Source organism: Amphimedon queenslandica, unplaced genomic scaffold, assembly GCF_000090795.2.
Source record: "Amphimedon queenslandica unplaced genomic scaffold, v1.1 AMPQUscaffold_13510, whole genome shotgun sequence".
In the NCBI taxonomy this organism is placed as follows: Eukaryota; Metazoa; Porifera; class Demospongiae; order Haplosclerida; family Niphatidae; genus Amphimedon; species Amphimedon queenslandica.
The window spans coordinates 383,615-411,067 of record NW_003546254.1 but is presented as its reverse complement, the minus strand read 5'-3'; the positions used below and the strand labels follow the sequence as shown (position 1 = coordinate 411,067).

General features: G+C 34.9%; 8 protein-coding genes across 10 annotated transcripts; 7 read left to right on the top strand and 1 right to left on the bottom strand.

Annotated features, from left to right (window-relative positions):
• Positions 1-8: 8 nt before the first annotated feature.
• Positions 9-2,623, top strand: LOC100641664 (sorbitol dehydrogenase-like). Its single transcript, XM_003383493.3, has 9 exons — positions 9-116; positions 163-199; positions 525-689; positions 1,056-1,215; positions 1,264-1,382; positions 1,436-1,501; positions 1,945-2,123; positions 2,192-2,313; positions 2,362-2,623. Exons 1-9 carry the CDS (start codon positions 57-59, stop codon positions 2,510-2,512), a joined length of 1,059 nt encoding a protein of 352 aa, XP_003383541.1. The 5' UTR covers positions 9-56; the 3' UTR covers positions 2,513-2,623.
• Positions 2,624-2,631: 8 nt separating this feature from the next.
• Positions 2,632-5,624, top strand: LOC100641537 (sorbitol dehydrogenase-like). 2 transcript variants are annotated; one of them, XM_003383492.3, is made up of 9 exons: positions 2,632-2,716; positions 2,769-2,805; positions 3,497-3,661; positions 4,051-4,210; positions 4,469-4,587; positions 4,638-4,703; positions 4,982-5,160; positions 5,219-5,340; positions 5,388-5,609. In XM_003383492.3, exons 1-9 carry the CDS (start codon positions 2,651-2,653, stop codon positions 5,542-5,544), a joined length of 1,071 nt encoding a protein of 356 aa, XP_003383540.1. In that variant the 5' UTR covers positions 2,632-2,650; the 3' UTR covers positions 5,545-5,609. The 2 variants fall into 2 exon arrangements, with proteins under 2 accessions (XP_003383540.1, XP_019862158.1); XM_020006599.1 differs by lacking the exon at positions 2,632-2,716 and having other exon boundaries at positions 2,771-2,858; positions 5,388-5,624.
• A 146-nt stretch (positions 5,625-5,770) lies between these two features.
• On the top strand, positions 5,771-7,828 carry LOC109590074 (uncharacterized). Its single transcript, XM_020006020.1, has 6 exons — positions 5,771-5,962; positions 6,402-6,553; positions 6,606-6,786; positions 6,841-7,083; positions 7,361-7,492; positions 7,680-7,828. Exons 1-6 carry the CDS (start codon positions 5,845-5,847, stop codon positions 7,727-7,729), a joined length of 876 nt encoding a protein of 291 aa, XP_019861579.1. The 5' UTR covers positions 5,771-5,844; the 3' UTR covers positions 7,730-7,828.
• Positions 7,829-11,265: 3,437 nt separating this feature from the next.
• Positions 11,266-16,215, top strand: LOC109590692 (uncharacterized). Of its 2 annotated transcripts, none has more exons than XM_020006580.1 (8): positions 11,266-11,359; positions 11,550-12,186; positions 12,451-12,602; positions 12,656-12,830; positions 12,885-13,124; positions 13,714-13,849; positions 14,895-14,934; positions 14,991-16,215. In XM_020006580.1, exons 2-8 carry the CDS (start codon positions 12,051-12,053, stop codon positions 16,014-16,016), a joined length of 1,905 nt encoding a protein of 634 aa, XP_019862139.1. In that variant the 5' UTR covers positions 11,266-11,359; positions 11,550-12,050; the 3' UTR covers positions 16,017-16,215. The 2 variants fall into 2 exon arrangements, with proteins under 2 accessions (XP_019862139.1, XP_019862143.1); XM_020006584.1 differs by having other exon boundaries at positions 11,300-11,315.
• A 98-nt stretch (positions 16,216-16,313) lies between these two features.
• LOC109590701 (uncharacterized) lies at positions 16,314-18,016 on the top strand. The gene is made up of 5 exons (XM_020006587.1): positions 16,314-16,687; positions 16,803-16,848; positions 17,160-17,453; positions 17,515-17,548; positions 17,604-18,016. The coding sequence occupies exons 1-5, from the start codon at positions 16,351-16,353 to the stop codon at positions 17,832-17,834; spliced, it is 942 nt and encodes a 313-aa protein (XP_019862146.1). The 5' UTR covers positions 16,314-16,350; the 3' UTR covers positions 17,835-18,016.
• Positions 18,017-18,311: 295 nt separating this feature from the next.
• Positions 18,312-20,595, top strand: LOC109590066 (uncharacterized). The gene is made up of 6 exons (XM_020006013.1): positions 18,312-18,425; positions 18,483-18,616; positions 18,756-18,933; positions 19,105-19,585; positions 19,827-19,875; positions 19,942-20,595. Exons 1-6 carry the CDS (start codon positions 18,347-18,349, stop codon positions 20,455-20,457), a joined length of 1,437 nt encoding a protein of 478 aa, XP_019861572.1. The 5' UTR covers positions 18,312-18,346; the 3' UTR covers positions 20,458-20,595.
• Positions 20,596-20,992: 397 nt separating this feature from the next.
• Positions 20,993-23,127, top strand: LOC109590631 (uncharacterized serine-rich protein C215.13-like). The gene is made up of 5 exons (XM_020006530.1): positions 20,993-21,132; positions 21,180-21,310; positions 21,394-22,052; positions 22,195-22,249; positions 22,303-23,127. Exons 1-5 carry the CDS (start codon positions 21,063-21,065, stop codon positions 22,840-22,842), a joined length of 1,455 nt encoding a protein of 484 aa, XP_019862089.1. The 5' UTR covers positions 20,993-21,062; the 3' UTR covers positions 22,843-23,127.
• LOC100641410 (delta-1-pyrroline-5-carboxylate dehydrogenase, mitochondrial-like) lies at positions 23,003-27,447 on the bottom strand. The gene is made up of 17 exons (XM_003383491.3): positions 27,341-27,447; positions 27,195-27,291; positions 27,052-27,147; positions 26,403-26,450; positions 26,279-26,352; positions 26,154-26,235; positions 25,882-26,077; positions 25,295-25,514; positions 25,187-25,237; positions 24,814-24,985; positions 24,721-24,768; positions 24,625-24,669; positions 24,277-24,362; positions 23,794-23,860; positions 23,605-23,726; positions 23,397-23,515; positions 23,003-23,293 (listed from the first exon to the last, which is right to left on the bottom strand). Exons 1-17 carry the CDS (start codon positions 27,388-27,390, stop codon positions 23,175-23,177), a joined length of 1,692 nt encoding a protein of 563 aa, XP_003383539.2. The 5' UTR covers positions 27,391-27,447; the 3' UTR covers positions 23,003-23,174.
• Positions 27,448-27,453: the final 6 nt, after the last annotated feature.

The window sequence follows — 27,453 nt, the reverse complement described above, 5'->3', positions numbered from 1 at the left end:
GTCCTGATTAGTAGTTATTAATACTTATCATGTAAGCCGCAAAGATAGAGATAGGAATGGCAGCGAATAAGAAAGTTTCGTCGGCTGTTCTTTACGGGAAAAAGGATTTAAGACTGGTATACTGCTAGAATATTTTGTAGATTAGTTCCTATTTTTAATCAGGAGGACGGAGAGTTTTCTGCCGAGCCCGGTAAAGGAGGTAAGATTTCTGGTATGATAGATGTTAAAATAGGACCTGCCCTGTCCACAGCGTCTAAATAAATGAAGTTTGAAGCTATCAAAATGTATTATATGTCCTTATAACATTAATGGAGACTTTTCCTCTTGTCCAACCAAGAGTACTTTTTAATTGGCCCAATTAATCTTATATTTATTGTTAATTGTAATAAAATTATCCTTTTAAAAATAATTTTAATGCTGAAATCTGATATTACATTATTATTATTATTATAAACTTTAAAATTTTTATGTCTCTTCTCCCTTTTCTTATCCCTTTATTATTATTATTATTATTATTTCTATAGAGGTATTAATAGGAGTCCAGTCAGTTGGTATATGTGGTAGTGATATTCATTTCTGGGTTGATGGTCATATTGGTGATTGTACTGTAGTAGCTCCTACAATATTGGGACATGAGGCCAGTGGTGTCGTTATTGCAATAGGAGAAGGTGTCACCAACCTTCAACCTGGTTTGTTTGTGTGTGTTTTTTATTCTGTTTGTTCACATACTTTTAATTAGCATAAGGCAGGACATTTCTGGTTGTTAAATAAATATCTTCATTATTTTTTCCCAAGTTAATTTTAGTCAATAGAAAATTAAAATTTGTAATTGTAGTTTAGCAACCCAAAAATAACACTTGACAAAAACGCATTTCCAGAAAAACATCATTATCCCCTATCAGAAATGCTCTGCCCTGTGTTATGTGAATCTAATAAAAACAGCTTAAAACGTAAAAGAAACTGCTGTATATATTTTTGAATGTAGCATTATTATTATTATTATTATTATTATTATTATTATTATTATTATTATTATTATTATTATTATTCCTTAGGGGATCGTGTTGCTATAGAGCCAGGTATACCTTGTCACCATTGCCAGTACTGTAAAAGTGGACACTATAATCATTGTCCTTATGTCAAATTTGGATCGACTTCACCTAACAATGGCTACCTCACTAATTACACCATTCATCCAGCAGAGTATTGCTTCAAGTAAAGTATTAAAAGTATTTATCACTTCTAATTATTATTGTATATTAGGCTACCAGACCATGTCTCATTTGATGAAGGTGCACTGTTAGAGCCTGTTAGTGTTGCAGTTCATGCTTGTCGTAGGGTCAGTGTTGGATTAGGTAGTAAAGTACTCATAACAGGAGCAGGTTTGTACATCAATGGAGTAGACTGGATTGATTAGTGTGTGTGTATTGTGTAGGTCCAATTGGATTGGTATGTTTGATGGTTGCTAAAGCTTGTGGGGCCTCTGTACTAATAGCTACAGGTATAGAGAGAGTGTGTGTGTTTTTAATTTTGTTTGTATTGTCTGTTTCAAGAGTTCATTTTATATTAAGGCTGATATACAATAACAGCTAGGCCAGTGTACTGTCAAATTTTAATGAAAATTGACTGCTTTTAGCTAGAACTAGATTAGAACCAAATTCGATTCTTTTGTTGACATAACATCAGGATTAGTGTAACTTTATAAACTAGCCTTCAGCCTTAAAAATCCAAATATGAGGAACTTTTGATATAAGTTTTTCTCTAATTAGCGAGATCGTAACAAAAATAAAAAATGCTTTTGGAGCTTTTTGGTTGTTGTTCTAGAAATTAACTTTATACCTTAACTTTAAATGCATTAACTGAACGTGCACTAACTTAAATGTGCATTTTGAAATCTAACTTTGTGCATACAATTGAATTATAATCAACCCTAACCATTTTTAGATCTGGACAGTAAGAGGCTAGAAGTTGCTAAATCTTGTGGAGCTACCCACACTTGTCTCATTGATAAGACCAGTACTAGTAGACAAGTAGCTGAAGAAGTGAAGAGGACAATTGGTGCATCTCCTGATATCACTATTGAATGCTCTGGAGCTGCTTCTGCAATATCTGCTGGGATATATGTAAATTCACTTTTAGTGGCACCCTTGGTTTTACTCTCTCCTCTCTCTCTCTCTCTCTCTTCTTTTAGGCTACTAAATCAGGAGGGTCTGTGCTAATGGTTGGATTAGGTGCTCCTCTTGCTACTCTCCCAATAGTTGATGCCAGTGTTCGTGAAGTTGACCTTATTGGTGTATTTAGATATGTGAACTGGTAAAATAAACATTAATAAGTTAATAATAGACTCAATTATATTTTTAGTTTCCCAGCAGCTCTGGATCTGATAGCATCAGGTAAAATCAACACTAAGGCTCTTCTTTCTCACAAATATGCTCTGGGTGAGGTACTCTCTGCATTCGAGATGGCTAAGAGTGGAAAAGCAGTCAAAGTTATTGTAGACTGTTCTTTTTAAGAATGAGTTATAGTCTATTATATATACTGGTAATCATTTTCATCATGTAAATTTATTTTTGGGTGCAAAAAAGAATTATTAATTTTTTTACTGTTTGTATAATGAATTTAATTTTTTGTATGCCACGCCTGCCCTATTATGAGTGTCCTGGGGAGTAAGAAAGTTTCCAAGGCTGTTCTTCACGGAAAGAAAGACTTAAGACTGGTAATGCCACAAGTGTACATTGTATGTATATTATATATTTTATTTATCACAGGAGGATGGAGAGTTCTCTGCAGAGCCAGGGAAAGGAGGTAGGCTATATGTATGAGCAAACACGCCTTCAAGCTTGCACGAGGCTTAGCAGGTAGCAGCTATACTGTCTTTTGTGCTCTCATTTTGATAAGTGTATAGTTCAGTTAGCAGCATACTAAGCTAAAATGATTGTTTGAGGTGCAGAAGATAATGTATAGTAGAAAATATTGGAATCAGACCTGGGTCAATTACATGTACATTAGAATTACTATTATGCCGTATTAAAGTAATTTCAATTAAAAATTATGTTTTTTGTTTAAAAAAATATCAGCTCAAACTACATGTACATACCAGAAAAAATTATAAATGTAGAATTTTCTCCTAGCCATTTTGACGAAGATTTTTAGCAACTTTAAAAATTCATAAAAAATCCATTTTTGATCAGAATCATCTCAAACTAGGTCCGCAACATCATAACATGTATACACATCAGAAAAAATTATGAAAATAAAGAATATTTTCTGAGCCATTTTGACAAAATTTGGCGCGAGACTGTGCACAATTTTGTAGAAGTGCAATCTCACATGGCTGCAAAAATTGCCCATGTAAAAACCACAAATCAAACACTTTAACAAAACTATACTATTGTCTATTGTCTAGCTCTTGTTTTTATTATCTACAATTTTGATTGTATTATCTACTTAAATCAATGTTAATAAGGGTCTTATATCTTTTTTATTTTTGCTATAGAGGTACTAATAGGAGTTCAATCAGTCGGTATATGTGGCAGTGACCTTCATTTCTGGACTGATGGTCAAATTGGCGATTTTATCATATCATCTCCCATGGTCTTGGGACATGAGGCCAGTGGTGTGGTCATTGCTATTGGAGAAGGAGTCACAGACCTTCAACCTGGTCTGTATTTGCTTTGTTGCTTGAGTCACACATGGGTCAATTACATGTAATACTGTTACTGTTATTTGGTGTTACAAAGTTGCTATTACAATGTAGATTAATTAATTGGACTGTATTGTACTATTACTTGATAATTGTGATTGGATTAAAGTGTAGTTACTATTACCTGAAATTTAAAAGTTATAATATCAAATTTGCATTACATTTTTATTAGTTTATTGAAACTTTTTACATTTGTGATTCTTGGGCCAGATTGTCTCTATACTTACTTCGATCACTGCTATATTACAGATTAATCATTACTTTAAATGCATTGTTCTATCCATTATGCTTCTTCATATTGATGTCCTTTCTGGAAACTGATATTTTATTTTATTATCAATTCTTAGGTGATCGTGTTGCCATGGAGCCAGGTGTACCTTGTCACCACTGTCAGTACTGTAAAAGTGGCCGTTACAATCATTGCCCTGACGTCAAGTTTGCTTCAGCTCCACCTTACAATGGCTACCTCACTAATTATGTGACTCATCCAGCAACGTTTTGCTTTAAGTAAATTGTACCAATTATTATTGTAATAAATAGTTCTATTCCATATAGCTGGTATTTCTGAAGGGGGCAAATTTTGAATCATTATCTCAATGGCATAATAGTCACAAATTTGCCAAAATTTATTCAAACCTGCCTATTATAAGAAATTCAGCAATTTGCAAAAAAAATTCCCCCTTTGAATTGGCTTTTTTAGAATTTTTTATTGCCCTAACTGTTGTGTTTTTAAATTGATTCTGTTTTCACTATATGGTATATTAGGCTACCAGACCATGTCTCATTTGATGAAGGTGCACTGTTAGAGCCTGTTAGTGTTGCGGTTCATGCTTGTCGTAGGGTCAGTGTTGGATTAGGTAGTAAAGTACTCATAACAGGAGCAGGTTTGTACATCAATGGAGTAGACTGGATTGATTAGTGTGTGTATTTGTAGGTCCAATTGGATTGGTATGTTTGATGGTTGCTAAAGCTTGTGGGGCCTCTGTACTAATAGCTACAGGTATAGAGAGAGAGAGAGAGGGGAGGAAGAGAGTGAGAGAGAGCCTTGATTCTTTACGTTACACTAATCTAGTGGGTTTGATAATCCTTTGATGTGAATCCTCACTTGCTTCCTTAACATCTTACGTAATACTGAAAACCATTGCGACATTTATTGCTTAATAGCATTAACTTCCAAGCCTTTATGTGTAAACAAAGAGTATCTGTGTAATTACTAATGTCCTTTCATTTTATTTCTCATTTTTATTCATTTTGGTTCCATTGTTATGCATTGTGTAGATTTGGAAAGCACGAGGTTGGAAGCTGCTAAATCTTGTGGAGCTACCCACACTTGTCTCATTGATAAGACCAGTACTAGTAGACAAGTAGCTGAAGATGTGAAGAGGAAAATTGGTGCATCTCCTGATATCACTATTGAATGCTCTGGAGCTGCTTCTGCAATATCTGCCGGGATATATGTAAATTCACTTTTATTGACATCCTTGATTTTCCTCTCCTTTCTCTCTCTTCCTTTAGGCTACTAAATCAGGAGGGTCTGTGCTAATGGTTGGATTAGGTGCTCCTCTTGCTACTCTCCCAATAGTTGATGCCAGTGTTCGTGAAGTTGACCTTATTGGTGTATTTAGATATGTGAACTGGTAACATAAACATTAATAAATTAATAATAGACACATTATATTTTTAGTTTCCCAGCAGCTCTGGATCTGATAGCATCAGGTAAAATCAACACTAAGGCTCTTCTTTCTCACAAATATGCTCTGGGTGAGGTACTTTCTGCATTCGAGATGGCTAAGAGTGGAAAAGCAGTCAAAGTTATTGTAGACTGTTCTTCTAAAGAATGAATTTTATATATTTTTACTGTGTCTCTAAAACTGCATTGTTCACAAATTAATTTTTTTAAAGTCTAGTATAATTATCAGGAAATGAGGAAGTGTAGTAGACAATACTAGACATAGTATCTTATCTATTCTATAGAAGAGGCATCTTATCTATTCTATAGAAGAGGTTCAGTGGTCTGTGATCATTATTATTATTAATAATTAATTTTGGCGACGTAGTAGGCGGTCCCTGATTAATAGTTGCGTATATAATGTGCACCATGTTATCACTCCAGGCTATTCTCCTGCATCCCTCAATGTGCAATGGCTTGGATTCACTTCTTTCCCATGAGTTTCGTATGCTGTATATTTTTTATGCTTGTCCCGTTATTAGCTACAGCTCAAGATGGTGTATGCAGGACTCTAGTTAGTGAAGACAAAAGTAATTTTTATACTTATATAATAATAATTGATTTTTATATTAATTGATGTGTTTTGTGCTAGAATATGAGCCTACACATTTAAATAGTCCAGCAGTCAGTAGTATCTATGTCATGATTCAAATAAGCACAACTCTTAACAGCAAAATGGCAGCATGTGTTAAATTGCTGTATTTGTATAGCTATAAAATTTGTTGGAGCAAATTGAGGTCTATTATCTAATAATGCTCTGTAGCAGCATGCACAATATTAAAATATTACCAAAACTTTAACCTCTAAACCTCTTTGAGTCAACTCGCCAAATTGTAGTACTCCAAATTTTTTACTGCTATACGGTATTTTCCCTGCACCATTGCTCATGAATATATTTAATCAATGTTAAATGATGTGTCATAGTTGCATACCTGACATTTTAATAGATATTATTTATTGTTGCTATAGGTGATGGCTCACTTATTGGACCTTATCACAACTTTAGTGTATCTTGCATTAATGATAGCTTTGCTTTACTGAATGTGAGGGAAACTGACAAAAGAGACTACAAATCTGTTACTGTTGAGATGAAGTGCACAAATGAGATATTGAATACATCAGTAAGCTATTAAAAATTTTGTGAAGATTATCATTTTATTTCATCATTTGTAGTACTCAAGAATACTTTTGTATCAATATAGCCCCAGGTCTGAAAGGAATATATCAGTGCATTACAATACTAATCTTGAGCCCGGGACTAGTTGTGTCTTCTCTGGTTGTGTAAGGACTGGTCCTGCAGAAAATAACGTTTATAAATATAACATTCAAGAGGCAACATGCAATCAATCAATAGGTATTAACTCCTCTCATTCCTTCCTTAGCACCTCAATTCCTTTTTCACTCTCAGACAATTGGAGATCATCTAGTAGCATGACAATTGACAGCACTAGTATGATATCACCATCACCATCACCATTACCATCATCAACATCAACAGATTCAACACCATCATCGTCACTTTCATTGATATATGGCATCAGTGAGAGCAATTTCATGATTAATATTCCCACAAAAACTGTTTCTAACAATGGAGGCTCACTGACCGCAGGCATTGGTATCAGCAACATTTTATTACCTACTTGTTCATTAGGTATGATAATGCATGAAAAGGAAGATATTACCATATTCTAATTGCCTTAGAAAGTTTAACTTAGAATAGTACAACTTTACTACAGCTCTTTTGAAATGAAAAATACCAACCATACCTATGCACTTTGCTTAGCAACAGTATCTTACTAGGAATATTAGAGTGGCTTCCTTAACTTATACAGGCTTCTTTCCTTGTACATATACTTTGATGCTCCTTTGTATTATGCAATTATGCAAATAAAAGTATACCACTATTTTCCTTTTAATTTCACATGCAGATTCTTCTATGCTTGCAAGGTCTATGTTAGTAGTCTGTGTGATTCTTGCTGTAGCTATCATTGTTTTTGGAGCCATCATTATCATTTTTGCCTTTGCTCTTTGTCATATCCGCTCAAGACAAGTATTTCAAAGTAATTTTAGCTTTATAGTACAGTAATTTAAATTGGTTATTATGAGTGATGGCATTTTTTCTGATAGAAATGACACACATGTTATTTAGAATTTTCTTTGTATAAAATTTTTGAATTTTAAACTTGCCATTCTATATCAAAATTATTATAGGAAGTATAAGTATTTTAACTTTAATTACATTTTTAGGTGAAAAAAATGTTCACATGGAGTCTGCCAAATCTTTCAATGGATGTTAAAGAATTAAATATGATCAATGGATTACTTGTAACTATAAGTACTGTATACTTCATTTTACTTTTTGAATTGGTAATAAATTCTTCCTTTGCCAAAGTCTGTATCCAAGTGTATTATTGTTGCTTAAATTAATATTAAAAAAAGTTCTTTTAGACTACACTTTTCATAGTCTATGGTCTTTTGACCACAATAGACACAACTTAAAATTTTATTTCTAAAAGTTTTGATTGTGCAAGGTGCATGCATATTTTAAATTAGAGAATACAAATAATGAAAATTAAAGTTTTGAAAACAATGGTTTTTGTCAAATTTTTAAAACAAATTTTAATTTTGCCTGATAATAATGAACTCGACCTTTAAAAAACAAATAGATCTAGCTACATGCATTAAAATATTTAATAACAAAAGAATCTTTTCAATTTGATTAGAATCAACTCCAACTTCATTTACACAATATATACATGTAGAAGAAGCATTAATAAGACAAAAAATTCCTCATGCAACCTTAAAAATTTTCTAAAAATTTAATGCTTTCATAGCAGCATAGTCTATTCTACACAACGTAAAAACATTTAAATTATCCATCAAAAATATTATGAAAATGAAGAATTCTCTCCCATCCTTAAAAGCCCACGTGCAAACACGTGGTTGGCTGGTTGTAGCTACCTAGTTTATAAAGGGTTAAAAAAACTTTGATGACTCTCGTGACCTGCCCTGATTCTCTTGAAGTCATTTTCACAATCAAATGGTATGATTGGCATTAATTTGATTAAGTAGCATGTGAATAGTGTGGGATGGAAACTGTAATAATTAATAAATATTTTGTTCAAGTACAAATTATCAGCATGTTCTGTATGCATGATGCATGTTTCATAATTCTTATGAATATCTAAGTGGAATTGATGTTGCAATGCATGCATTCTTCTTTTTAATTCCAAATTCTACCATGAAGTAGATAAATAATTGGAATACTTACACTGTATATAATATAGCTCATAATAGCTGACACTTTGGAGGCCAATATAATTTTCACTGTTTTTGCAGCTTTTCAGATTTGTGAAATTAAAGTACACGAAAATGGTACAAGATGGCAGAATTCTTTTTAAAAAGATTAGCAAAAATTTAATCTACGAAAATGATTTTTGTGAGATTTGTGAAAGTTTAATGCTATACATATTATGTATGACCCATAGTGATACATGATATATTGGATGTTAGGTAATTACTTGTTTTCATGAAGTTTTTTGAATTTCCTTATTTATGAGGTTGTTTAGTAATACTTAAAAGCTTATATTTTCAGTTTTTTAATTTTTTTTTGTAGAATTAATAAAAAGTAGCCTTTTTACTCAATGCCTCACCTGTGAACCACAACAATTCATAGTTTGTAACGCAATCACAAGGAACAAACTGGTGATTGGAAGCAGTTGTTATTCATCACAAAATTATTTTGTGCTTTGTTTATGTCATGTAAACCTTACTTTTAACTTAAAAACTTGTAATATTAGTTTTGGCTGAATTTTATTTTGACCAGTACAGCTTGTAGAGGTCAAATCATTACAACTGGGTTTTGCCTGTATATCAGAGATGTTTCTGTTGCAAAAACATGCCGGTATCAAAATAGTATTTTAATTGTCAACATGACATAATTATAATTCTAATTGAGTCTATTTTTCAAAAAGAGGGTAACTGAGTGTGTAGTTGTACTTGAGCTTTTGTAACTGACCCCAGGTCTGATGCATACAATACTAGACTAGCATGGTTACTTGGTCTAAGATGAACTGGTTGTTCATTCTTTAAGGTTGTTGCTCCCAGCCACCCTTGACCATCATAGGCAGAACCATGTACCAAATTTCCAACCCATAGTTTTGTCCATGGTGGTCGGGGGGTGGTCGGGACAGCCACCTCAACAAATGAACCAACCAGTTCATCACTGAGACCAACCAGCCAATTAATACTAATAACCATACATAAAGCATCATATTGTAGTTTACTAGTATGGTGTACATAAATTTAAAAGGAACAATATTAGTCTCCAACCATCTCTAATTTATTTCTAGGTAGAACCTTACAACCCTATACCATTACTGTTTTTTTTGTGAGCTGATTTTGTACTACATGTGATTGAGCACCACAAGGATTTGACTGATTGGGTTTATGAACAAAAAAGTAGTGTCATGGTTACACTGGCTATTATGTTTACAGAATGCTAGGCTGTTTTTTAATTATCAGAATTAAGAAGGAAGGCAATTGTTGAAGCCATTTAATTATTTGGCAACACATTTGGCTCAGCTTGTGTACCTAAATTAAATATTATTGTTTGCACTTTCCATTCTCTCAGGCACATGTACGTGTACATGTATGCAGTTGGAAACACTCATTTTCAACTCTAATACACTTACATTGTACATGTACACAACCAATTATTGTTATTGCTTAGATCAGGACTGATATCAGTCTGAATCATGGTTTTTGTGTAAGCACTCCCTTCCTTCCTCTAACATTATTCCCCTCTGTCTCCCCAGTATTATGCTAGTAATGACAGGCTCTATTGGTATGTACAGTGTAATTGCTATGTAGTACAGGGAGTCAGTTCAGTTTGGTATGTTTGTGAATCCTGATTGGTATTCATTGGTTGCTGGGTGACGTTGCCTACTAATGATAGGAGTGGCTCTGATTATGCATGTAAGTCTATTATATGCATGTGAGTCATTCCCTCCCAGTTACTGTCAGTAATTTAGGGAAGGAAAATCCTATTAGTGAATTTGGTGATTTGGTAAACATTCTCCGGAATACAAGTGCCTCTTTGATGATACTTGCCCGATCACCGAAATTGGGATTTCACCAAAATTTCTCCCTCTCAAAGATATCCCACTATGTGTACACTCAGTGATATAAGTCTATTACTTGGTTTCTTGTTTGTAGCTAGGCTTCACCACATAAGCTACTCACTCCCATTTCAAACCATAGATGAGACACACAGTAGTATTACTGGCTCTGTTGGTTATGACTCTGTTAACCATGGGTCTTTGTTTGAAACCTTCCTCGTGCCATTTACTACACTCATAAATTAATAAGTTGTGTAATTATTATGGTTTCTTAATGGCATTATGTATTATCTAATATCTTTAGTATTTACGTGTTCTGTCTTCATAATGAGTGTGGTTAGTGATGTTTATGCCGTTACAAATTAGCAAGCATTGTCGCCAGTAGTTTATTTCATTTCGCTCATACCAACTTGATCATTTTATAATTGTGGTCACTCAGCCGTTTATACACTCCTTAAGTAAAAATTTTTTTAGCTCTAATTACAGATTGTTTGTGTCTCTCATGGTGTTTTCATAACAGTACAAACTTCCCTTGCTTTTATCTAAAGCATTTGATAACTTACCTTTGTATTGTTTTTACATGATAGCATCTTCTCCTCCCTCTTTTCTCACTCTCTTTCCCTCTCTCTCTCTCTCTCCTTCCCTCTTTCTTTCCCTCTCTTTCTTCTTTCTCTCCTTCCCTTTCTCTCTCTCCTTCTCTCCCTAATTCCTCCCTCTCTCTCTTTCTCAATATTTTAGGTCTGAGCTCTTGTCTGCACTACAAGTAAAACATACCAAAACTTTCACACCTACTATTATATTGACATTGTAATGTTAAAAATATATCTAAGATGAAATGGCATGTATAACTTTACAAGTAAACCACTATCAACTTATAATTATTACTTGTATGCCTAAACTTGGCACTTGTGCTGTCTTACGTTGCTTTGTGTGTCTAGAATTGTGCCTTTATTATTATTATTATTATTATTATTTTTGTCTTTTACAATTACTATAGGCTTTGTTTACAGTGATGTGCTTTGTTTACTGTAAAGTTGTCTAGTATCCAAGCAATCCTGGACAGAAGCAGAACAAGCCAAATCAGTGCAGCCAATATAATTTATAAGAATTTAGTAGGTTAAATATCCATCTTCATGACAGAAAAGAAGAATAGAGATAGATTTATTTTATGAGCAAAAAAATAATCGTTCATTGATAATTCAGTATAGTTTTAGATTCATTCACCATTGCAATATTGATAGTAATAATTTTTCTTCGGATTATCAACTATCAGTGTGATGCTTGAGCTTTCAGAGCCTATTATTTTTAGGCTTTGTAGCCGGATACTAATTATAGAGCTGATTGTGGTTACAAAATTATTTTTGTGACGCAGCTCTGACGTTTATGCCGGATATGCCACCACGTACACATAGCAAGCATAGCACATTAGTTCTAAGCATAGTGCTATTTAATTGGCACTTACCCACTGCAGATCGTCACAATCTCAAACACGTTGGATATGGCTATTCGATCCTCGCTTGCTTCCCTGGCCTTTCCTCTGCTATTCACAGCTCTGTTGCACCTCAGCACAGTAGCCAGAGCTCAGGAATACCCTGATGGTGTCTGCAGGCCGCATCTTGTAAAAGGAGATAAAAGTGAGATTTATAGTCGTGCATCCATTTGCGAGCGTTTAGTATTGTTTTGCATTCACTTAAGCATGGAAAGCATGCAAACGCAGGCTTTGTACAAGCAATGAGTGGCTTAATTGTGTCCGGCTGTCTCGTTTAGTCTCACTGGGCTAATTGTCTTGAGGCAGCTCAAATCTCCATAGCAACTCACTGCCTAGAATAACTGTTGCAGCCTTACACATACAAAAATTGATTGATGATCTATGTGCTGTTTATTTTGTTTTGATGCAGGTGACAGTTCTCTTGTGGGACCATATCACAACTTTAGTGTATCTTGCATTAATGACAGCTTTGCTTTACTGAATGTGAGGGAAACTGGCAAGAGAGACTACATGTTTGTTACTGTTGAGATGAAGTGCACAAATGAGATATTGAATACATCAGTAAGCTATTAACAAATTTTATGACGGCTATCATTTTATTTTATCATTTGCAGTACTCTAGAATACTTTTGAATCAATATAATCCCAGTTCTGAAAGGAATATACCAGTGTATTACAATACTAATCTTGAGCCCGGGACTGTTTGTGTCTTCTCTGGTTGTGTAAGGACTGGTCCTGCAGAAAATAACGTTTATAAATATAACATTCAAGAGGCAACATGTCATAGAGGTGCACATTATTGTCTTTTCTAATATTTTATACTTATTTTTGTTTTGATGACAGAAATGGATCTATTCTCCAGTAGTGCTACTAGCGACAGTAGCACCAGTATAATGCTGCCATCGTCAAGTCTTGATATTAATCCTAGCAGCTCTGGCATTAGCAGAAGCAGTACCATTAACATTATCAGTATCTCTGTATCATCAAGTTCTGACATTAATCCTGGAAGTACAGACATTAGTAGAAGCAGTACCATTAACATTATCAGTTCAATTACTGCTACTGGCGGTATTTCACCAACAGGTAAGAGAGAGGCTGGAATATATTGTCCTTTCCCTGTATAGACTGTATAGTGTACCGTCAAAATTATGTTTTAATCAAAAGTGTGGGCAATTTGACCTTTTGATGCACGCTAGAATAAAGCCAAATTTTATTCCTGTGTCAATGTAACATCACGACTAGCATATTATTGTACATTAGCCTTAGAGCATGTAAACCAGCCTTTGGAGTATGAACTACTCAACTACATCATGTTTTGTGGGGCCTGTGCCTAATTGGTTTTTTCCTCCTGCTATTATGACTTTGTTCTATGTTTACGTTTCTGGACATTGACATAGTTAAGATATTTTTTTATAAAGTCTAGACAGGTGTTTAAATTTGACCCCACTGCCAATAAAGAACTCTCTTATGTGGATTTCCTATTATGTATGTGTGTATTATATTTGTACCTGCCCAGTGGCCATAGGGGATGTGTGCTCTTCTTTGAGCCAGCAGCCACAAAATCCTTTTTTAGGTGTTATAAAACAAACATAATAAATTGAGTTATTATTTGTTTTATCTTATCTCTCTCTCTCTCCCTTTCTTTCTACCTTTGAACTTCAATCCCTCTTAGTCACTCCTCTTGATTCTGGCTCACCTATTTCAGCTTTTTTCTTTGTCATTCTCAGTGCTGGCTTTTTGATAGTCTTTGGTATTGGTGTCGCCTTTGTACTTTGTTGCTTGTTCTTAGCACACAAGAGATTCTCAAGGTAAATGATAGCTATTTTTATAGCTTTTTGTGTTAGAGGGAAAAGTAAACCATAGATTCACTTATCAGGAATTGCTATGCAAACAGTTTATAAAACAGAGCTGAATAGAGTTTATTGCTGATTACCTTCCTATCAGACCCTGGGGTCAATTACAAAACTTTAGTTACCATTACACATCCCTTCTTATGTAAAAATAAACTTAATGACTGTGTGAAGTAATTTCAATTCCAATACTATGTTTTTGTATGAAACAGAGCATGGCTTGCTTCAAAGCTGCAATTCAGCTATCATAGAAGCAATAGCATATTGTCACCAGGGCTTCCCACAAAGCCTGCTAAATGAGCTATAACAAATTAGATGTATAACATACCTCATAAACTGGCAAGAAGCTGAGCCAAAAAAACTCTGATTGTCTCACTTCCATATATGTGTGTACAATGCATGTATGTATGCATATGATCATGTAATGTGAAGTGGCTACTTAGGTAGATCGAGAGCATTTTCCCTGCGTCCATATTGATTTGGTAGTCAGTACACCATGACAACTCAGTGTTCTCAATTATAATTACAATTATGTAATTGTAATTGAGCCTCTATTTATAACTATGATCATAATTGACCCCAGCCTCCCCAGGTCTGCTTCCTATTGATAGTCATGGTCCATATATGATTCCACACTTTAATTGTCAAATTAATCAAAAAGAAAAGTAGAATATAGATGGTATATTTTTAATTTTGCTAATTTGTGATTTTAAAATATTGACAAAAATTTCAAAATTTAAAAATTTTTCTATTATACTGATAATAAACAATAGATAAAATTTTCCTTGTGAATAGATTGAAAGATGATTTTTGTGAAGTGTTTTCCCTGGGAATTATGCCTCCTATGCAAACAATCTCGCATAGCCAAACCCCACCCTTCGTGCCTCCATCCTGGGGGCTCAGAGGGTGGGATCTGTCTATGTGAGACCACTGTACAAAGTTCTTATGTCAGGGATAATATACCATACTTATTGTATTTACTGTATTCCTATCTTTCTCTCAGGAAAAATATGAATGATATTAACTTCATGGACTTTGAAATGGTGAGTTTTGACATAATATGTCAATCAATTTACTTTTATTACACTTATAACTATAGGGGATACATGATATTCATCATTTCATGCTTGATGATATAAGCATTGCTGAATCAGTTGCCACCATTGTCCAGCCACTGCATCCTCCCTTGACAGCTCCTAAACACTGCAGTTTGATGATATCCAGTACTGACATTGATAGTAATAGGAAGGGCTCTGTTTCAGTTGATGAAGCTGCTATAAAGGAGATTCAGCTGGTTAAACCTGTCCCAACTTCATCAATAAACACGATGGATTCTAAACCTTCTGTCAATCAGTTTCAGCCTCCTTTATCCCTTCATATGTCTAAAGGTGTTGTAAAAAGCATACGGACAGAAGGCTTTCCTTCAGAAGCTAAAACACCACCAACAGCTTATGATAATAATAATCGTCACTGTAATAACAATCGGCACTGTGTAGCACCTACTACCAGTCCACCTAGTACTACCAGCCTGTCGTCAGATAATCAATTGGCGGCTAATAGAGAACAACATTATCCTCATACTCTACCTTCAACAAGTACAGTACCTAATAATGAAGCTCTTGATTCATCTACTCGGGAGATTTTAAGAAGTAGCACTAAAAATAATGAGCGTATGTATTCTCCTTGTGATCAATCTTCACAATCTTCAGGCACTTCTTCATCAAATCAATCTTTAACTAAAGGTAGAGTAAATACAGATGTTCATTATGCGTATAGACACCGTCAACCTTCAAACGAACAGGATAATACTAAATCTGGTAGCCCATGCTCTTACTCTACAGTTTCAAGTACTAATAATAATAATAATAATAGAGGAAGCAGCTCTCAATCACCAGCTAGCTCCAGTAATAAATCTCACACTGACCCTTCAGTTGGGAGGCATAAAGATAATAGCTATACATATTCCTCAACACTCGCTCAACCTTCTTTGATTAAAGGTACTATGAGTAGCAGGAGCAGTGGTGTATTAACGAAGGGTCATACTCGTTTAGCCAGTTCTGGAAGTGAGTCTTTATATAAAGACAGTTCCTGCAAGGGGCACACAAGAACTAGAAATAGATTATGACTCGGATTATGTTTCCGAAAGTGACGATTCGTCATACTCATCCACACAAATGGAAGCCATGTGCAACGTATAAATGTATTACAGTATGCTTATCAACTATGACAAAAGTTTTTGTGATTCCCAGTTTTTGTGATTGTGGTTTTTATTCATTTTGTACATACCTTTGTGAATTTATTTTAATATAAATATTGTGTCTGAAGTATGGTTCCTGCCCACGCGTTTAATTAACAACACTGCAAACATCCGTCCTGATATTGTTTCCTAAACTGAGCTAATTGTGTTTGGATTACATGCCTATAGATATGATCCATATATCGCCAGCCAGTTGTCAAGGATGCTTCTGCCCCTTATACTGGCTCTGCTGTTGAGCAGTTTTGCCTTGGAGCCAGTAAAAGGCCAAGACAGGAGCTTACACATTGATGTTCAGTGCAGCACTTCAGGAGTCTATGTTTCTTGGAGGACAAATGATTCTAAGCTACAACACGTGTATGTAGGATTGAAATGTGATAATAGTTCCAATGATCAATACAAAGACTTAGCTGAGACATTGGAAAGTGGGTTAGAGTTCACTTATATTTATCCTTTGAAGAGAGGTGAAGCCTGCAACATAACTGTATATCTTTTGTATGAACATGAAATAAATGAGATTACAAGAAATTTTCATTGCTCAGGTATGGTGCACTGGTTCAATAAAAAAATATGTCTAAAAATAGTAGCTTTTAAATTAAGTCTTTTATACTAAGTATTTTTTAAATTTTAGTAATGAAGTAACTTTTTAATTTTTAGACATTGAAGAACCTAGATCTATCGTGTCATCGTCATTTATATCAACGTATGTTGAGTAATTAAAAGTAATTTAATATTATATCTGGCAGTTGGTGGAATTGTTTGCAACTTAAGTGTTTGACTGCCAATTCCTTACGTCATTACTCCTTTAATGTAACGAGTATTATGCCCTTTGATAGCAAATGTTTCCAATGGAATTAAATTGTTACTTTAATGTATTCTTTGTGTACTGAGACATTAATTTGCAATGTATAATAACAAGGAATTGCATGATCAAAAAATTTAGAAGATCAATTTGTATTGAATTAGATCTATGTGCATGATCGATTCTAACTTGTACACATCTTTCTTTTCTAGGTCTTCTACTGCTGGCAGTGTAACTTATGCTACTCTTTCTTCAATGGAACTAACTATTAGTAGTATTGGTTCATTATCGATGGTCTCTGAATCATTGCCATTTTCTGATTTATCCCACTTTATAACTAGTACTTTTGTACCTTCAACAACAGTACTAAATACAACAACTGGAAGAGGATCTGGGAGTAACATTGCACTAATAGTCTCCGTCTCTGGGATTTCAGTAGTCATGGCCATACTGTTGATTGTCATATTTATCATTGTGTGCTTCATTTTATTGCTACACTGTAAAAAGTGAGACTAATAATTATTTGCTTTATTTTATTACTCTATTCTCTGTTGAACATGGATATAGGCTTAAAATGAGTCACAACGTACATGGAATTCAGGTAGGACTAAAACATTCACATCGAGTCGTTAAGTTTATCTTTTATCATTCTACAGGACAACTTTATCTATTTAGATGTTGACATGATGGACGACATCAGTCTCTCTGAATCAGTTATAACTGTTGAGCAGCCTCTGTCATGGGATAAATTTATAGCGACTGCAATCACTCCCGACGAACAAGACCTCAATCACTCTGTATCTACTGAATGCAATAAGAAGAGAAATGACAACTTAAAGAAAGGGAAAAGAGAAGAAAATACATCACCTTGTAGATACTACCCCTGAGTTTTTAAACATCTGAGTTTTTCACTAAAAATCAGGAGAAATCATATGTATACACATTCCATTATATTTGTTGTTTTAATCCTGAACTATGAACAATACAGCTTTGTTATCACTCTACTATACCGCAATGTTATCTGAGAATGTTTGCTATATGATTGAAGCAATAAAATGTTAATTGAGAATACTTATACATGCAAGAGCAGGTGTGCCAGTAAGACTAGCAATTTTTATTCTGTAAGCGAAATAAAAATAATTTTTAGCTGATGAGAATTAATCCTAGCACAAAATGTATACTATACTGATCTTCAACAAGGTGATAAATACAAAGAAGTCCTTTCCTGAGAAAAAGTCATTCAATAGACTAAATCATTGTTATCAAATTGTAGTAGGTCATGTAGAGTAGGGTGGGCTTCCTGCCTAGTAATAACTAAGAAGAAGCCACATTTTTAGTGTAAAGACTTATCAGGAAGTGGCTAACTGTCCATCATTCATTGTTCACCATTAGGCTCACAATGAGGTTCTCTCTAGTCCTGCTCCTTCTAACTACTGAACTCTTCAGGCTGTCACTTGCTGAACCTTGTGGTGGATACTGTAAGTCTTCTTAATTTGGAATCCTCTAGCTCATATCTTTTTCTTCACTTACTGCAGGTTCTAATCCATCTAATAAATTGGACATCAGTGCTGAGTGTGTCAATAACTCATTTGGCACAGTAACTTGGTCTTTGAAGGATAAGAAAGCTGAAGAAGTTTTTATAATGATGGAATGCTTTAACAACAATACAGTAAGTAGTGACTCCTGCAGCTTAGACAGCATGCCTGCCTTTAGTGTTGACTTTCATGCCTCCCCATGCAGTCACCATTACTCAAGACTGTATAGCTGTATGATTTAGTACTCTTGATGTTTATAATAATAATTTCTAGTTTTCATATGAGCTCATATTAACAACACCCACTGATTCAATTGAAACAGAGAAAAGATCAGTACAATACTCATCTATCATTAGCTCAGGCATTTATTGTTCTGTCATTGGTTGTGTTGGAAGATCAGATTCAACGTGCGGAGTAGCAGCAGCTACAGAATGCACTTATACTCCAACAAGTAAGTCAGTTTTATGTATTATTATTTCATACTATCTCTTGCTATGATACATATACTTTTGTTTCATTGTAAGCTCAGAAAATGGCCTATTGTTTAACACTAAAATACTGAGCTTTTTCCTGGCCATAATAAATTCCCTTGTAACACAATATATTTTATATGTTTTTATAGGTAGTGTGGTTAGTGATATCACAGTGACCTCTAATGAAATTACAGACTATTTCACTATGACAACAACCTTAGATCATTCACCTACCACTTTGGTGTCAATCACAGGAGAATCGAATTACTCCTTGTTCTCAAGCATGAAAGAAACAAGTCGACAACAAATGACTACACATGACACATCATACCCATCAAGCACTAGCTCTGTTTTAACACAGTCTTCTCAATCACAGTCTTCTCAATCACAGTCATCATTTCAATCATTGAACTCACAGTCATCATTTCAATCATTAAACTCACAGTCATCATTTCAATCATTAAACTCACAATCTTCTCAGTCATCAGAGCCCACCCTGCCAATTTCTGATCCAACTATAGATACTACTGTACTTACTATTATAATAGCAAGTGTTCTTATTCCTGTCATTGGTATGATTGTCTGTTGCATTATAGTTTTTGTATACATCATTGTCTGGAGAAATTCCAAGTAAGTGTAATGTGGCTGGTGGTTTGGATGAGCCTTAATTGTACTCTTTTCTTTCTCTTTCTCTCTCTCCCCCTTTCTCTCTCCCCCTCTCTCCCCCTTTCTCTCTCCCCCTCTTTTTACCCTCCCTCTCTTTCTCACCCACCTGCGGCTGACCTGCCTCTCTCTTTTCCTTCCTCCCCCAACATCTCCCTGTAATCTCCCTTGTTATCTTTTTTTCTCTCTCTCTTCTCTTCTTTGTTAGGCGTGTGACACATAACGAGCCTCTTGATTTCTCTCGAATTTTTGAAATGGTATGTCATGTAACATTCTCTACTCTATTTAACAATAACAATATTTGCATTCTTTACTTTTAAAAGGAGCTTTACAAGTTGGATGATGTCAGCTTAGGATCTGTAGTCACCGTATTCCAGCCATTACAAAACTGTACCCTGTTATCAGAGAAAGTCAACACTGTTAATAATAAAGACACAGAGAGCATCGACTCAAATAATGTCAAGGAATTTTTCTCTTCTATAAAAACTGATAGCACTCAACAAGCATTAGAGTCAAATAAACCAGCAGACATAAATAATTATGAATCGCCACAAGAGTCAAACAAACTAGCAAAAAGTACTGACTCTAACACTCACAATTCTTCATTAACTCCAGTTCAAACAGCAGCTGTGACAGCATCATCCTGTGATACCAGTGGCTATGTAACAGTGTCTCATATGCTTAACACACAGCCTCACAATACAGAGAGTGAATTTATGGACACTAGTAGTGATTTAATGGAGTATGACAATAATGAATTTAGTGACAAAAGAAATCAAACCAGCTCTGGAATAAAGTTCGATTCAAGTGCAGGCTCCAGTGATTACGTACACATGTGAACAAGAATCAATATAACTATTTGCAAGAACACATATCCATCTCCTATCTTATTATGTGCATGATACATTTGCAATGTATGTTATCATAGCTCAGCAATGTAGTTGATAAACATTATATTCAGTGCAAATGTAACCTGATACTGGACAAGTATATAGAGGAGGGAGTTGGAATATGTGTGTGAACCACAAATGCTTATAGCAATTTGTATTTGTATGGGTGCTACACATCTAAGTTTGGCTAAAAGTTACTCAAATTAATTAGTGAGGGATGACCTATGTGGCAGGACGTGATCCAACCCTCCCACTATTTGCAGGGCAGATGCATGAATGCAAAGAAAGCACTCATGCATTTTTGTAGAATGACAAACATGTGAAGATATGATTCTAAAATGATGCAGTATGCATTGTTAGTCAAAGCATGTATAGTCTAGACTATAGTGACAAATGTAGTGACTAACCACTACATATCTTTTCAGCTCACTGCACACAATTATAGCATATAACCACACATCCCCGTCCACTCCAGGCTCACTTGGAGTAAGCAAACATCAGAGGAAAGGAAGCAGCAGAGTTCACTCAAAGTAGATCCACAGCAGCAGCTAAAAATGATTTTCCTGGGTTTCCTGCTACTTCTGATAGCTAAAGGAAATGCAAGGTGTTCAGATAGTTACAGCTGTAAGTTCAAAGAGCACAATAGTTTAAATAATTTCTTAAATCTGCAGGCACTCTGGATCATATAGAGATAACAGCTCAGTGTTATAGTAATGATACTGCTTTGGTAAAGTATACTGGTGGAACTATGTACAATCAAATAATGATAGACAGTCATTGCTACTACTACACCAATGATACAGTATGATAATTATTTATGAGAGAAAGAGAGTGATGAGCATCAAAATTAAAGCATTTAGACTTTTATGTTTATTATTTTTATAGTTAGCTGGATCTTATACTCTTACAGAAGGCCAGATTAATAGACCTACATGGAACAAAATCATAAACATAAGTGATACCTACTGCATATTCAAAGGATGTGTAAGAGACACAGAAGAAATCCCATTCATCACTTGCCATATACAATCTAGTCCAACCTGCAGCTCACAGCATGATACTTCATCCACAACTTCAGTGACTGATTATTCTATTCAACCAACAATCATTAGCAGTTACAGCAGTGAGTTTTCGGATTTTGCAAGTGATATGATGAGCATATACAGTCTCAGCAGTACATTATTCAAAGACAGCATTTTAACAAACAATTTAATGTTATCAAGTATCTACACAAAAAGCACCAATATCTTAAGTACCAATACCTTGAAGGATAGCAGTATCTTAAGCACCAGTATCTTAAGCACCAGTATCTTAAGCACCAGTATCTTAAGCACCAGTATCTTAAGCACCAGTAGCTTGAGCACTACTGATGATCGCTCAACTCCTTCTTCATTTCCCACTCCTTCAACAACTGGTTCTTCACAACCTTCTACTACTTTCTTCTCATCATTTTATATAATTCTGTTAGCAGTGATTGGTTTTATTGCATTGCTTGCATCATGCTTGGCATTGACCATCTGTATTACTTATTGGCAGTATTCAAAGTGAGTTTATAAAAAACACTCAGTTATAATAATACTATAAGCATAGTCAATACCCATGTACCTGTTTACTCTTTGTGCGCGTGTATGTATGAACATGAATTGTTTCTGTGGCTCATTAGTCTCAATATATCATATTTTACAGGTATCAAACTATCAAAGGAAAGAAAAAATTTGAAGACTTTCCAATGTTTAACATGGTATATACTAGTTCACAACGATTTGTTTTGAAATGATTATTATAATATTTTAGGAAATTTACAAACTCGATAATGTAAGCTTCTCCGGCTCTGTCATTACTGTACTGCAGCCACTACAAGAAATTGCTATCGAGAGCACTACCAAGACATCTGACATTCAAACTGATGACAGCAGCAGTTATAATGTAAAAAGAAGCTCCTCCGAGCCTGCTTTTAATTCTCCTATTAAATCTCAAAGCAGCAACAGTACACTGAGTCTGGCAGATGATGAATCAACTCAAACTAGAAAGAGAAGAGAAGTAGACACTAATGCAGTGCTTGCCGTACATTGCTCTGAAGACCTCAAGGACAACAACAAAGAAACAGAAAGGATTAACTCTACCCCTTCTGTTAGAAGCACAACAAACGGCATAACTACAACTACAAGCACTCCTACTAATCATCATCCTGGGTCAAAATTCCCTCCTCGAGTATCAGTAATCAATGACGACACACTTGAATATGTAAAAATGACTGACTTAAGCTTGCAACAGCATCAGACCGAAGATGACGAGGAAGGAGGATACAGTAGCATGTCTCTATACGACACTTAAAACAAATACACATACATACTAGCACTTCCCACATGTGAACTTCTACAAAGTATTTGCCCTTGTAAAGCATTGGGCTCAATGATGTGAATAGTATCATGCATGAATAGCCCATTGTATTTTTAGCCTCCCAGAATTGTCTGTTGTTTTAAGATTAGCTTCATCATTATTTATGTGATAAAATAACAATAACAATAACAGCAATAACAATAATATTAATTCTTATTATAATTGATGCAAAGTACAAAACTAAATACAATTGTTCATACATGAAGCAATTTTAATACATCAGCAATCAGTTATTTGAGGTTCAAAATAATAATGACAATAATACTTTAGTTTTTGTCAACAGAAGGATAGCCCCACGTTGTCATTGGAACAAAGGTCTCCTTAATAGAAATAGGAGAAACCCACTTGAAAACATAGGAAGTAGCTCCAGACTTGTCATTAGTACCTAACAAATAACAGCAATCAATGAGCAATGTATAATGTACATGTACATGTACACTAATATGCCCGTGCAGCAAAACTATGGTGTTTGCTAGTGTCAAAAATACCTGACATTCTGCTACCACCAAAAGGTTGCTGTCCAACAACAGACCCTGTGGATTTATCATTGATATACAAATTGCCAGTTGCATTCCTTAGCACTCTTCGTGCCTTTTCAATAACAGTTCTATATATGTAAACAAAAAAAATTTGACAAATGTACACGCACATACATGTACATGTACATACATGTACATGTATGAACATGTACCACACCTGTCTCTGGCATATATTGAACCAGTTAGACCATAAGGAGATGTCTCGTCAATCAGACGAAGAGTTTCGTCCCATTTGTTATCAGGGAATACGTATACAGTCAAAACCGGCCCGAAAATTTCCTAATAATAATAAGAATAATAACACAGGACCTGTTATATTATACAGGAGTAATGGAGTAATACCAACCTCACTCATCAATTTGTTACGAGGGTTAGTCGTCTGAATGACAGTTGGTTGAACGTAGTATCCAACACTATAAAAATAATATGAATGTAATTATGATTAATATGATTTAAACTATTTCTGAATTGCATGTATTATTACACACTATAAAAATAATATGTATGTAATTATCGTAAATATGATTTGAATTATTTCTAAATTGCATAGTTCAAATCATATTAACAATAATTACACTCATATTATTTTTATAGCGTGTAATAACACACTATAAAAAATAATATCAATGTACTTATTGATAATGATTCAAACTATTTCTGAATTGCACGTACATTATTACACAGATGACTAGGTAGAATGTGAGTTTAGATTGCAAGTATTACAAAAACAAGTGGAACGCTATTCATACCATGTAGGACATACCCACACCCAAACAATACATGTACATGGATAGCACATGATCACTTATCATAGTACAGCATATTGTACCTGTCATCTGATTCACCTCCTGCCAATATTGTTAGCTCTGGATTTGATTTGGCGTAATCCAGATAGCCGGTTATTTTATCAAATGCCTGAAACGATAAACAATATCATACATTTTAAAAAGTTAGTCCTGATAGGGCTAGGAGAGAATTCTCCATTTTATAATTATTTTCTAAAGCATAATAATTATGTCACATGCGTACATTTTTATGTTGTGTTCAATGAGTTGGCTAATTTCTATGAATTTTTAAAATTGCTCCAATTTGACAACACACCATGTATATATTACAGTAGAGGGTGTTAATGCATGAGTTGGGAGTAAAGTAAAAGGATATAATGTATTGGACGTACAGGCTTATCAATAACTGATGAAGTAAAGGAAGTAAAATCTTCACCCTAAAACCAAAAATAACTATTAAAAGTAATACATAATACAAATTAACTTACAGGACCAACTTTAATGTCCTTTACTTGGTTCAAAAACTCATCCTTGATCTACATGTACAAGTGATGAATATAAAGAGTCGGGTGACAGGTTACCTGTGACCATACAGACTCTGGTACATACACTCTGGAGCAAGCTGAACACTTTTGTCCGCTGTACTCAAATCCTGATCTAAGAGTCCCATTGATCACTGACTGAAGGTCGGCTGTTTCGTGAATCAAGTGAAAGTTTTTGCCACCACATTCACCAACCAAACGTGGGAATGACCTGATAAATATTATGTAATATATATATCAAGATTCGGCTAATTCTTAAATTTGAGCATTTTAAATAATGCCTTATTATGCTATGGGCAATAATACAAATTTTATTATGTACAACATAAAATGCAACCATAGAAGTCAGTTAGCTACTACAACTCTAGTAAACTACTAAGAGTACATGTGTACGTGTAGTAAATTGAATTACCTGTAACTCTCAATATTGGCCCCAACCTGCTTCCACAAATGTTTAAAAGTTCTATTATACAAACAACCTTTCAATCATGACTAACAATCATTAATGTATTAAACTCACTTTGCACTCCCAGTGAAGCTGATAGCTGACAGATGAGGAGAGGCAGTGACTGTGTCCCCAAAATCTTGAGGAGGTGCAGGTACAAAATTTATGACGCCATCTGGAACACCAGCTTCTCTTAAAACCTTAAACACGTACCAGTTAGAAAGGATTGCAGCATCAGAGGGTTTCCATACAGTGACATTACCCATAAGGGTAGGAGTACCACCAAGATTACCACCTTTAAATGTAAGTGATATACACTACTTAAATCATGTAATACGTATGATATACATGTACATGTACATGCATGTACAGAAATGTACAATTGTACATGTATGTTAGTCTTTTGTTTTTCCTCCCCTTCACCATCCCTTGCTCTCCCACACTGAAAGTAACACTACATTAATCAATGAAGATATTTGATGTACACGTACAATCAAATGCTCACTCACTCATACTAAGAATGCGTGGTGAGGTATATGTACCAACAACATACATAATTATTGAGCCAAAAACATGACATGCCCTAGTGAGCCCGTTCTACATGTACATGTACATGTAGTTACGATTCCTCAATATCAATAAACATAATAAAGACCACGTACCAATGGCGGTGAAGTTAAATGGAGATATTGATGCCACAAAGCCCTCCAGCCCACGATACTCTAACCTGTTCCAGACCCCCTTTGGATTATGAGGAGGCTGGGTCCAGTACATGTCATTAGCTGCTTCAACGGCATAGCGATAGAAATCGATAAGCTCGCATGTTGCGTCTATTTCCGCTTGGAATGCTGTCTTACCCTATAAAAACAATAATATGTCATGTTATCTGTGTGTGACTATGTTTCCTTATTATCAAGAATAACATCAAACCTACCTGTCCAATCATCGTAGTAGCCAGTAGATGGTAGCGATACTTTGTACTTATAAGATCAGCTGCTTTCAGGAACACAGCAGCTCTGTTGTTTATCATTTAACAATTAATACTAATGTCAGTAATACCTGTGCTCATAAGGTAAATTGTCCCACTCCTCCCTTGCTTTTAGTGAACAATCAATTGCTTCTTGTATCAGTTCCTGTGTATTGGGAAGTCACATGAATCCTACACGACTGCAAGGAAACATACCTTAGTTGCATAATGATACGTAGCTACTGTCCTTGATACATCATAAGGCTAAAGGGGAAGAAAATGGAGGGATAAGAGAGAGAGAAAAGAGTAAAAAGAGTGAGTAATGCATAAAAAATTATAAAAATTCAATTTGTGGTTAGAGTATACTGCACACTTGTGCATACAATGAATCCCATAATTTTGACTCTCCCCATGGCAGGCTTTGAAGTTTTAACATGCATGTACATGCACACCACTGACCACTCAATCATAAAGAGACAATATGCATGAATAGTCTACATGTACATCTGCCATCAGCCCTTTGCAAAAAGGTGTAAACATTTGGATTAACACGTGTGAACCAAGATTTAATTTCTCTTTGTTTGGTTAACATCAATGGCAACTTAAGTCAGTAACATTATTTTAATACAAATAATGAAAAGAATTAGATTTGGTATAGCATTTAAATTTGGCAATTAGCAATTTGCAAGTGAAATTGCCCCAGCAAACTAAAACAGCCAATCATCAATGTGCATGCTCAGTAATGCATGTGTACACAAAAACCACGAAATTAAAACCAAATTGAAACCTCCAATTACATTTTACAGCAAAATTGCAAGAATAAAGTGCCACTATACATACATACGGTGTTCCAATCCTCACTTACGCATTCTCTTTTCATAATGTTTCCAGTAAAAACTTCTCTTCCGCCCACGACACAAGGTATTTCTTGCGACCCTCCATCCTTTAATTCTTTAAGAACCTACAATATGATTTCATTACTGCTATAAAAAGCTAATGAGTTTGTACGTTCTGTAGTTCCGTCCTCTCTGAGCTGTCACGTGAGAAACTAAGCATCGGCTCGTTGATCATGCGAGGCACGACCACGGCGGGCGAGGAGTAAAACCTGTCACGGTAGCCATAAACAATTATTTTAAATATGATCCCTTCATTACCTACTAATAATACAGCTTGCATGCCTAGCTCCTTTGATAAACAGAGCCATTTTGAACGGGCTAGCTAAATGGGTGTTGCTATGGTGAGGTGGGGCTAATTAAAAACACGTGGG